General features: G+C 33.5%; 2 protein-coding genes and 1 long non-coding RNA gene across 3 annotated transcripts; all 3 read right to left on the bottom strand.

Annotated features, from left to right (window-relative positions):
• Window positions 1-449: 449 nt before the first annotated feature.
• Window positions 450-4,407, bottom strand: LOC127260542 (uncharacterized). Its single transcript, XM_051288302.1, has 8 exons — window positions 3,372-4,407; window positions 2,585-2,684; window positions 2,428-2,484; window positions 1,958-2,066; window positions 1,582-1,664; window positions 1,313-1,374; window positions 1,129-1,225; window positions 450-1,010 (listed from the first exon to the last, which is right to left on the bottom strand). The coding sequence occupies exons 1-8, from the start codon at window positions 3,704-3,706 to the stop codon at window positions 1,008-1,010; spliced, it is 846 nt and encodes a 281-aa protein (XP_051144259.1). The 5' UTR covers window positions 3,707-4,407; the 3' UTR covers window positions 450-1,007.
• Window positions 4,408-5,502: 1,095 nt separating this feature from the next.
• On the bottom strand, window positions 5,503-9,076 carry LOC127260948 (zinc finger CCCH domain-containing protein 17-like). The gene is made up of 3 exons (XM_051289024.1): window positions 8,667-9,076; window positions 7,811-7,921; window positions 5,503-7,661 (listed from the first exon to the last, which is right to left on the bottom strand). The coding sequence occupies exons 1-3, from the start codon at window positions 8,793-8,795 to the stop codon at window positions 5,892-5,894; spliced, it is 2,010 nt and encodes a 669-aa protein (XP_051144981.1). The 5' UTR covers window positions 8,796-9,076; the 3' UTR covers window positions 5,503-5,891.
• A 2,527-nt stretch (window positions 9,077-11,603) lies between these two features.
• On the bottom strand, window positions 11,604-12,314 carry LOC127261146 (uncharacterized). The gene is made up of 2 exons (XR_007840861.1): window positions 12,092-12,314; window positions 11,604-11,906 (listed from the first exon to the last, which is right to left on the bottom strand). It is a non-coding gene; the product is annotated as an uncharacterized LOC127261146 (long non-coding RNA).

The following is a 12,314-nucleotide window of genomic DNA, read 5'->3' as shown; positions in this document are numbered from 1 at the left end:
TATGTATATATAACTCAAAAAGTTTGACCTTTGCCTTTGAATGACACCTTGTTTGTCAAATTTTAAGATGTGATTTGAATTTTGATTATGTTTTCTTGCACTTTATAAATATAATTTAAAAATCTAATGTATACCCAATTTAAACATTTTCTATTAAAAATTATATCGACAAAAAATAAAATAAAATTAAAATTGACCAAACCGTTAGATCCAACTTATTTGACTTCTTAGTTTGCTAAAAGTATGCATTGCTTCTAATTCTATATAAATGATTTAATCTTTAAAAACACTTTATTGCAAGAATGTCTTCAAAATCGTATTTATTTGGCTATTTTCGTAACTTCCAGGATCATGTAACTTTATAAATGGGTAGTTGATAATACTTCTACACGTACAAGTTGATATTTGCCGAATGAGTTGAGCTGGTCAAAATTACATTTTGGAATATAAAAAAATACACTTATTTTTAATTCATTAAAAAGATTTAAACGTAACGAGTTTCAATTTTTTGACTCACATCCTACAAACAAAAGCGTCGTTTACACATACAATAATACTTTTCAAAATGAATTTAAAAATGCAAAGTCGTGTTTCCCGGAAACGCGCTTTTTACAGAAGCACAGAAATTTGGTTTATGAATGAATGCATCACATAAAAGCAGCAGCAGCAGCAGCAAAACACAGCCTGTTAGATTCTGTTTCTGATCATTCATTCACACTGAGACAGAGATAAACATTACATATAATTTCCTATAACATTCACAGTCTGTAAAGCTCCACAGGTCGCCGGAAAGTTACGAGCGATGTGATGGCCGGAAACATCGAATCTGGAAGGCGGGGGAGCGAAGACAGACCGGATTCTTGCAAATTTACAGAAGAATAGGCTTTAGCTACTCACACCAGGCACAAAAATGATAAATAAATCGTCGATCAGCATCCTGGCGCAGGTTTCAGGGCTACTTGATTGGCGCCGGCTGGAAAAGCTAACGAAGATTAACAGAGCCATTGTCACTGCAGATCGACAAAAGATCCAAAAGCAATATCTTAGTGCAAGAAGAGTGTATAATTAATAGGCTGTTTGTCGCATAACCGAGTTAATTTGAGTTGCATCTTGGAAAAACTCTGTTACCTTAGACAAGTGTAGAAAAATGCTGCTAGCAAGATCGTCATTTAGGAAGACGGGGAGAGGAGGCATACGGCTCATAATTCCGGGCATGTTGTTTATCCTGTAGGCATGTGACGAAACCATTTACATTTGCGGATACAAGCGAGCGCCAAAACAATACTTGCTAGACAAAATAGATGGAACTTACTCGTTCAGAATTTTTACGATGTTTTTCCTAGTTAGGAAAAAGAGATCGAGGTTTTCTTGCAACTGTATCAAGAGTTTCAACATCAGAAAAAAAGGTGATCTTAAAAGAGAGAAACAGAGATATAAATTGAACAATACACATCACCAAAAGAGAGGATTTTATAGCAACACTACTGTGATTTGGAGTTTAAAGAGACATATCTTAAAAGACCTTAGCTAAATTCACAAAAGTAAGCTTCAAGTTCGCTAAGTACGAGTTACAGGAATTACCTTAAGCGCCAAAAGATTGGCAGAAATCTGACCAAAAGCTTGATTATTCTCTTCCAAGAGATGTCTAGTTGTGCCGCTAAATACTGAAAAACGAACAGATAATAAACTTTCACATCGAATGAATAAAAGAGCATCCAACAGTTCAGCTTCTGAAAGATGAGCATTTTCACGATAAATTGTTGTGTAAAGACAACCCTCAAGCAATGTTATTTGTTATGCAATATTTGTGAACACCACTTAACATATAAGTGTGAAAATAGGAAAGAATTCGAAACAAGGCCTTCAACTCAGAAGAAAATTATATGTTTTTGAGACATATTGAGATAAGGAACGGAGAAAATTCAGTCGATCATATGATAGCAGCAAAAAATCAAACCTTCTTGAAGCATACAGCCACTCTGATGGCTATGGTTTGTGGGGAAAGAATACGGAACCATATCAACAGGTGAGGAGGAAGAAATCTTCAAAGATGACTCAGCCAATTCCTGAGAAAGGCGATGAGCTTTTTTATGAATTACCTTATTGCATGAAAACAACTTATGAGAAAAGAAGCAAGGATTTCAGAAACCTTAATCAATCAATTTAAAAGCAACTCAATAACGGCGTTTAATGTGGGTAATATACGCATTGGGAGGATGAGACTCAGTACCGTCTGAGACCCCGAACTTGATATCAGACCAAGGGAGACTGACACATAATATCACAGTTGAATAGTAAGACACGAGCATAAATATCAGCAGTCCAACTTATTGAGCTGTGATACTATGTGTCAGTTCAAACTCTCATCCAAGATCGAAACTTATGGCCAGATTAGGTAAGGTAGAGAGAAGAAACCAAAAAGATTACCTTCTGATTCTTCGATTTCTTGCCCAAGCTCTGATCCCCTTGTTTCCTCCTTTTTCCCTGGCACAAAGTTTCACTAATTAGGTAACCTGAAAACTAAATCATTATTAAATTTCCAGTTTAGAGAGGCCTTTACAAACTAAAAAGACCATAAACTTACTGCCATCCAACTACATCGCAGGGCAACATCTCGAACAGTTTTGTCACGCAAGGATGCAGCTATCTTGATATACTGCATAATTGCAGGTTCATTGGCATATCTACATATTCATCAAAAGGGAGTATTATTTAATCTCTAGATATTAACAGGAACAATAATACCAATAACAGCATATCGAAAATGAGGGAGCATAACAGAGGATTATATCATTTGAAAGCTGCAATACCCGAAAGTAAGTAGCATCATTTTATGAAGAGAATCATCTGATTAACCATACCAAAAACTTTCTGTTTCACTTGGATTACATCAATTTGCAGCGTCGCTAACAAGCAGTAATTTACAACCATCTTAACGAAATATTTTGAAGGATGATCGCGCTAAAGTAGTGTGGCTTTTTAAGTGTTGTTTACTCATCATTTAGCAAGAAACACAAGCAAGATTGTGTATCAACAACATTATCTGGCTTGTAGGTCAGACCAATCGAAAGTGTCGATTTCAAGTACAAAGTAAATCACAAGTTGTGAGGAGATCAACAAACTTATGTATGTTAGGGGTCCCCTAATCCTCCATCAATTTTCTCACCAAATCCCTATCACCAAAGTCTCTCTCACACCATTAAAGCTCAGTTCCTACGTGTGATTTAATTAACATATATATATGCAGGAACAAAAAGAAGAGCAAAAACTCGATAGCCACAATCAACCAAAATAATACACGGAAAAAAAAAAAAACCAAATCATTACCGAATGATTGATTGAATTCCCCTAAAAAGGAAGAAAATACCTACTTGGCAAGTCCTTCCTCCAACTTAAACTGTTCATCGACGGACCACTCGACGGCGAGGCCAGTGTCGTGCTTCAACCCTGGAACGGAATCCACCAGAAGCGTCGAACAGGAATCCAGAGAATTCTGCGCAACGCCCGGCGAAAAAATCAATCCCCCATCACTTCCCCCCAAATTCAGGCTGCCGCCTCCAGGATTCCCGTAAAAGCTTGTCATCGGAATCAATGGACACCCGCCGGAGCCACTAGTACTGCAGCTACTGCTTCTTGCTCCCGCGGTTTCGAACACCATACCCTGATGGTGAAACTCGCCCGCCATGTGTTCGTCGAATTGCCTCATTTTTTTACTGCAGCTTCGAGAATCGCAACCCAATATCCAAAACCGATCTACAAGTGCTGCCAATAAGGGTTTTGCAGTCCGAAAATCTTTCGCATTACAGAACTAATTTTGCTGAAAAAATCCAAAGGCGAGTTTCCAAATATGCATAGAGAACGGTAGGCAGTTAATGTTCCTACTTTATATATATATATAAATATTTATTTATATGTGGGAGAGCTTTTGCCCTTAATATTCATTCATTCGTTAATATAATGATATTTACTTTCTCATTTATTGGTAACTACTTTTAAATCATTGAAATGAAGCAAAAAAAAACAAATGTCTTCAAAGCAATTTATACTTAGGGTGTGTTTGTTTGAAGGATTTGTAAAGATTTCTACTATTCATCTCATTTTTTCCTCCCAAAAAACATCAAATCAAACACCTATTTTTCATTTTTTATATTATACTAAAAATCAATTTTACATTCAAAACATCACATCAACACCTATTTATATCACATCATACAACTATTCAAATTCAAAATTTTTACTATTCAAATCTCAACTCAAAATCCAAACCCCCAAACAAACACACCCTAAGATTATTATTTTTTTTAATATATTCTTTTAGAAATAAATAGGCATTTTCCATCCAAATCAATTTCATTGACAATAAATGCTATACATCAGATTGAAGCCCCTCTAACTTTAGTTCTTACATTCTTAACTGAACTAAAAAATAGATTACTCATCTTTAATTGACAATTAAAAAAGTTAGATAAAGCTGTTCTTGAAAGTACGTATATATATGTACTTAAAAAAGGAAACTCAGATATAATTTTTTTATCTTAAACAAGTGATTAAAAAGATGTTTATTAAAAAAAAAAAAAATTTAAAAAACAATTTATTATGTCATTTCTGTGTTCTAAGAGTACAAGGAACATTCAGAAGTAGTTATAATTTTTTTTTTTACAAATATTAATTTATAATACATTTTGATATAATAATTAATATTAAATATCAATAAAAAAAATAATAATAATAAGTAAATGAGACCTTAGAGCCGGACGGAAATAGTTAATAAACTTAACAATACTCCCTGTACTACTTTTTACAATTATTTCAAATCAATATCAAAAAACAAACAAGCATATTCAAAAAGTCTTGTTTATTTAAATTTGATTTTATGTATCAGGATATTCATAAAAATATATACTGGAGTGTTATTTTTTTCACTATAAAACCATAGAATCAAATCTATAATTTTCATAGTATATTAAACAAAAAAAATAAAATTTTCATTTAAAATATAACACCAAATCATTCAGATCAAGCACTATTTCAAATCACTAATTTTCTATTTCAAAATAAGTTGGCATATGTCTCAAATGTAAATATATATATATATATATACACTAGCAAACAAATAGTACAAAGTGAATAAAAGATTAATAGAGCAGTCTAGAAAGCATTTCTTGCCACAGCCACAGAAAATGGGCCAAATGTTTTCCAACAGGCAGTGTTAATCAATCTCCTTTCACACATTAACATTAAAAAAACATCAGAATCCAACCATGCATGCTCCTCCTCCTTTTCACACATCAAGCATTTCAATTAATTAATTTAAATAAAACTAGTGGTACTCCAATCAGCAACTATCTCCAAAATATCCAAATCCATTATTCACCCGAAGTGGAACACATTACCAAAAAATTAATATATATATATATATATATATATGTTTTAGGCAAGAACTAAACAGAGGGCTCTATTTGTCATCAAAAGTCCCAACATGCATAATACAAACAGATGATATAATCCTCCTGGGAAGAAGACAAGACAAGATCCCAAAAGTTGTTATTCATCTTCTGGTTTAAGTGTTACAACAATCACAACCTCAACTCAGCCAAATCAACTTAGAACTAACTACAGATGTGGAAAAACATTCCATCCAGAAGAGTTCCATGTAGAATTTTTCGAAAATAAATCAAATAAAATATATGTATAGCTTCAATGGTACAGAACAGCACAAATGATAATTTTCATCTCTACTTCTAAGAGCAAAATTAGCAGTAGAGTGGGAACTTGCCTATTTCATGGAAGAAAGGGATAGCCAGAGGGAGCTATGGGTTGGAGGATTACCGAGCACGTGGAGAAATGGATTACCGGCGATAGCTAAAAGCTATGGATTGGAGAATTGTCATTCAGGAGTACATGACGCCCATTTTCTTTGCAAAGTCATCATCTTCATCTTCTTCTTCGTCAATGTATTCATCTTCAGCATCTCCATTATCTCCGTCATAAGTGTATAAATCCTCCCCATGGACTTGTTCATATTCGAGCTCATTAATCCTTTCGTCATAGGCCTCAGATTCTTGGCCTTCCTCAGCCTCAGGATGAAGATTTTCTTCAGCTTCCATCTTGCCCTCGACTGATTGTGGGATAGGATTGAGTGCTGACCCGCTTTCGCCTGCATCGGTCTTCTGAAGGGATGGGGTATCCTGACTTTCAGCTACAATATTTCGTTGATTATTTGAGGAATTCCCACCATTTATAGGACCAGTTGTTTCACCTCTCTTTCGCTTTAGAATCTCTTCCAGTGGCTTAGGCCCTTTGAATGAAAGATCATTTCCATTTTGTAAACGATCATCAAGTGTTGATTGTTTTCTCTTACCTAGAGATTGCTGATCAGTCGTATGCAGTCTAACTGGTTCGCCATTTTTCTTGTTCTTCAACTCTGCAAGGCTTTTTGGACCGGCAAAGTTAGCACTGTTGTCACCCGCAGTGTCTTTTCTCGTGTGTAGATCTTGGTGATTCTTACCACCATTATTACCATCCAACCTTCCTTTTATTCTGTCTTGGATCCTTCCATGGGTTGAGGACATATTTGTCCTTGCGGGAGCCAACCTGCTACTAATGCTAGTCCTATCTGATCTGGGAAAACTTATTCTCCCTTGAAGGCGACTGCTACGAGTATTCTGATTCAAGGGAATACGCCGTTCATCCCTATGCGCAGCCTGATAATTTCGATCACCAACATATTGATCGTGGGTATGTTCATGATTTGTGGCGGATCTCAAACCATTAGATCTGTTATGCTTTGATAACCGGTGTCTCAGATCAACGTGACCAAGTGTATCAGTCCTCTCCGAATGAGACCCACCTGACATCCTTTCTGACAAACTTCTGTGCTGATCCTTACGCCGCTCCAGTGAGTCATAACTAAGAGAACTATGATATCGTTCATCCTCAACAGCAGCAATCATGTTGTAATCTGTATTGCGATTTATATCAGACTCATTCCCAGCTTCATTTTCCATTGACATTCCATACCTATCATCGCCAGGATAGTAATCAGATTCGTTGTTCTCATCATCTACAAGAACATCAAAACCAGGGGAGGGTTCCCTTGAAAGCTCTTCCGCATCCTTAATATTGCTCTCAGGTTCATGGAATGGATGTGGTTGCTGAACATGACCAGACCAGTGTTCATGAATTCCATTCGAAGCATGAAGAGGTCTATTGTACCCTGGAAACTCCCGGGTACCTGATGCTTGCGGTATCCTCCTGTTTATAACCAAATCATTTCTAGGGAGTGCAGGAGTTGGTTTCACTTCACTGGTTTGTTTCACTTGTGGGAAATCCTTCACATATTTAGCTTCTTTCATCAGTAATGCAGTCTTCTCTTGCACAGGTTTGCTAAGAACAGTTGAAGGTTTCCTGTTTGTGGTAGGCTCAGCAACAGATCCAGTTCCCAGTGCCAGTGAGGTTTTGTTGCTTGAGGTAGATGGCAGATGAACAAAGGGACACCAATCACCTTTCATGCAATACCCTTTTTGGAAAAAGATGCAAGCTTGCCCCTCCTTGTGAATGTTACTAGCGGCGTCCCTGGAAGGGGCGGCTGCAACCTGTGGTAAGGGTGCAGAAGGACCAGTAGATGTTGGGTTCTGCATACCCAACAACCCATCAAGAGGCTGAAACATCAAAAATAATAGGAGGTCACCATTTCTGACACAAAACAGCATGACAAAAACAATAAGTAACACGTAAAAACACAATTTGAAACTTCAATCTCGTTAAGTAATAAATATGAAAAGAATGCTTTCAGATGTCAACTACTTACCGGATGCCGAAACCCACACTTTGGATTCAAACAGTTACCATGTAGCCAAAAATAACAGTCCCTAGGGTTTAACCGAGCAACATCACTGTGGCGATACTCACAGTCATTTCCCTGCAGCAAACAACTCGTGACATTAACGCCATCAATAAACCACATGGTATGCGAAACAGACTTCAAGATGATGCATGCATCAACAAACTAAGTTTCTTTAAACTGAACTATATTATGTGCAAGAATAAAAATAAAAAATCTCTGGACCATCAGAATTGTTTGAAAATCGCTTGAAAATATTCATCAAATTGAAACTACCCTAAAACTAATTATTTTGTTAATTTTTCAGGATAGATTAAAAAGAATAAGAGCATCTGAAAGTATATCAAAGTGAAAATAACCATAACAAATCAACACGAAACTAATGAAGTCTTCTCAATACCCAACTTGTGCTAACATACGAACAAAACTCAGTCTAAATCTCTGTATATTAAATCTGGATCCATTCAAAACATCATTTCAGCATACACGACATAGTTAAACGGACAGAATCTGTAGATACAAACTAATTGCAAGATCTTGAAATCAGGATCAATCAGGAACCAATTGAAACAAAAATAACTCAATGAAAAAATTGAAGTCCTAGTCCTTGAGCAACTCCAAGTTTCCCTAAGAAGCAAACTAACCTCTTCCCAAGAAAGATCTAGTCTGCCCTCTGCCATGTAACATGGAATCAATACGCAGCGTACCAGAATCAAAATCATACAAACAGCATATACTATCGGAAAAAAAAAAAAAAAAAAAAAAAAAAAAAAAAAAAAGAGCCACGAACACGAATTAAAAGGGGAGAAACAAACAAAATTACCTTTTTGCAAGTTAAAGGAGATGCGAGAAAGTAAACACAATCCGTGTTCCTCTTGAGCGCTTCCTCCTCCGCAGACGGGGGAGGCTGAGGCTGAGATTGAGTATGAGACTGCTGTCCAGAGCCTCCCATTCCGCGAGGATCCCTAATCAACTGGAAGAAAAAAATTACGAAAAGAGGGATCTAGGGTTTTGAATTTGTGCGGCGGCTGTTATTTCTTGGGCAGGCGGTCGGTGTTGTTAACAGAGATTCTCAGCTTTCCCGGTCATCGAATCCAATTCGGAATCACACAATTCCGGTGCCGCCGCCTCTCAGCGTCGCAGACAGCGAGAGGAGTGGACTACGTATGACAGGAAATGGATACACGCATGCGAGTTCTTACTGCGTGTGGATGTGCTCTGTATTAGTACTGTAGTAGATCACATACATACACATACGGGTATGTGTGTGTACATATAGTAGGTCTATATATATATTTACCATTTTTTATTTTATTTTATTTTATTTGTTTTTAGGATGTAAGAATCCTTCGAATTTATATTTTCCGAGTTCATCCCTCTAAATAATACTCCGACGTCTTAGGGTATGTTTCTTTTTATTTTTATTTGTGTGTTTCTTTTAATGAGTTTTGAAAAAAATTTGATTTGAGTTTTATATGAAAATAATGTTTTATGGGATGTTTTGCGGGAAAAAATTATATATGGATAAACAGATAGTCCAAATAGTAAAATTTAGGGAAATGACAGTATAATGAGATATTGTGTAAAATGAAAAAATATATTCTCTCCGTTTTATTGAAATGTTACCGTATTTTATTTTGGTCAGTCCAAAACACAAAAAGGTTATCATTTCTTAATTCTACTCACTACCTAAAATAATAAATATTATTTCAATTTACAATATATTACACAAATATCATCGTTTTTATATTACACCCATAATATATGGGTATTTTTCTCTTTTTTTTATTGCAATTCAATATAATACTAATATTTAAAAATTTATTTAAAAAAAATGCTACTCTTCTAATGGAACAAATAGAGTATTTTTTCTAAAAAATACAGAGTTCAAATAATAAAAAATTAAATTTTGATAATTAAATAAACATGCTATGTCATAATTAAAAATATATTAATAAATTAAAATAATTGATTGATTTTAATTAAAATTATATAATTTAAGTTTTAAATTTTAATTAAATATAATATTTATTTTTAAAATATAATAATAAGAAAAATAAGACTAGATCCAAAAAAAAACAAATTATGATACTATAATATATGGGAAAATGAGAGTAATATACAAAGTAATATTAATCCATCCGACTATAAGGATCTCATTTACTTTTTTTGCATATTTATATTTGAATATTAATTATTATATCAAAATATAGTATAAATTAAAAAAAAATTGCAAAAATACTTCATTAGTGGCTTATTAGTAGGACATTCGTAAAAAAAATTATATAAATATAAAAATATTTTTAATATTAAATACAAGGGTAAATATGACGATCAGACCGAAAGAATATGATTTTTTTAATATATAAATAGTACAATTGCTTAAAAAAATAAATGAATTAATTGATTTTGACGGATTAATATGATACAATAAAAAGATTGATTCGGATTGACTAGTTTTTTTTTTTAAAAAAAAAATTATGTATTTTTATTCTCATATTAGGTGAGTAATATTAGTATTGATTTGAGAAAAAATAAAAAAAAGTAAATAATTTCATTGGTTTATTTAAAAAATAATACTCCCTCAATTTCATTGGCACGAGAATTTAAGGAATATTGATATTATATGGACAGTGGGTAAAAAATATATGTAAAATACTTCTTTGCCCTTGTGAGTGTATTAGTGTAAAAAATAGTGACAATTGTGTAATAATAATGAAAGAATAAGGGTAGTTTTATAGTGATATAATTATTTATAGAAATAAGACTATTATTTTGGAACGAACAAAAATAGTAAATAAGACTATTGTATTAAAACGGAGGAGTATATTTTTAATAAAAAACTATATCGATTAAATTATAATAATTTGGGTGTGAATTGATAGTCAAACACACTCTAAAATTATTGTATCTCATGCTTATTTAATTATGAGCATCAATAGCTTGCACTATCTGCAACTCATCAACTTTATTTCTCCAACTCATCAATTTTATTTATTCAATTTTAACTTTCGCAATTGTTACAGTAATTTTACTCTAATCATAATTTCATTTTTCATTATTATTCTTCAAATATTTAATTTTTTCTATTATTTTAAACACCTTATTATTTTAATAATTTAAAATAATTTTTTTTTTAAATTTAAAAAATTTAAAAAATAAATTTAAAATAAAAATTTTAAAATTTTAAAAAGTATCCAGTGTTGCTACAATACAACAAAATTGTTTGCACTCAACCGAGCGCCCTTATGCACGAATCAAATAAATTTAAAATTATATTACTAAAACATAATAAAAACAAATATATTAAATAATAATTGAATAATCACGTCCATACATACGAAATGATAACAAATACTAATAATAATACAAAAAAAATTATTTATCTACCAATATTTTCTGATGACAAATAAATTAAAAATAAATTAAATAGTAAGAAACGTAGAAAATATTTTCGGAATTTTGTGAGCTTGAGGTGTTACAATTTCTTACTATTTATTCTCTGATCAGACAAGATGAGCTCGGAAGGTATCAGAGTTTAAACCTGTCGCTTACAGTCACAAGTTTATTCTCCGAAACTAGGTCATATCTTTCTGGATAACATTATTAAAAAAAATATATTCCGTTTATCCGCTTCTGAATGTCACATTTATTTTTTTCCGACGAATATTCTTATATTTGTACTGATTAAAATATTTTTGCAATTTTTTCTTAATTTATATATGTTTTAATATAATAATTAATAACAAAAAATTACCAATTAAAAAATAAACGAAACTCACCCATGGGATGACATATCAATCTATTATTTTTTCAAACAAACACAGAATACCAGAAAATTACTGGAAAAAAAATGTTAAACGCATTTAACAGTAATTAACATCTTTTTGAAGCACTGAAATAATTGTGTAAAAAATGCGTAACTAACTGTCAAATCAGTTGAGCGTGAAGGCAGTCGGCGATGAGCAATGATCCGGCGCCGTGCAGGCGGGCGACCGGTGCGCAAGATCGCCGTCAGAAACCGAAGGATGTGCTATCCAATTCAAGTATTCAACGAGATCTCCTAAACAAACAATTGTTTACTTGATTTATTTATTTATTTGTTAATGAAACTTGAGAATTGATTGAACATGTCTATGCCTCAACCAAGGCGGATATTCAACGCAATCCGTACAATGTATTCAGAAAAAAATAAAATGTTAAGAAATCAAGCAATAAAGAAAATATAGAACGAGATCTGAAGCTTACCGTAGGTTAATTTCTTCGTTTCAGAGGTCTTCAGTGTGTGTTGCTCTTTGAGTTACATGGGGAAAACCATGCGAAAATACGTACGGAGGTATGGCGGAAGGCAGAAGTAAAATTTTGACGCTGGATAGAATGGAAGACAGATCGAGAGAGAGAATCGGAGAAGAAGACGGAGGAGGATGAGAAGCTTGTAGAGGAACGCTGGGAATGAACCAACGGGATGGCA

This window comes from Andrographis paniculata, unplaced genomic scaffold (assembly GCF_009805555.1).
Source record: "Andrographis paniculata isolate CXL003 unplaced genomic scaffold, ASM980555v1 Contig62END, whole genome shotgun sequence".
Taxonomy (NCBI): domain Eukaryota; kingdom Viridiplantae; phylum Streptophyta; class Magnoliopsida; order Lamiales; family Acanthaceae; genus Andrographis; species Andrographis paniculata.
This window is presented reverse-complemented; position numbering and strand designations above follow the sequence as displayed.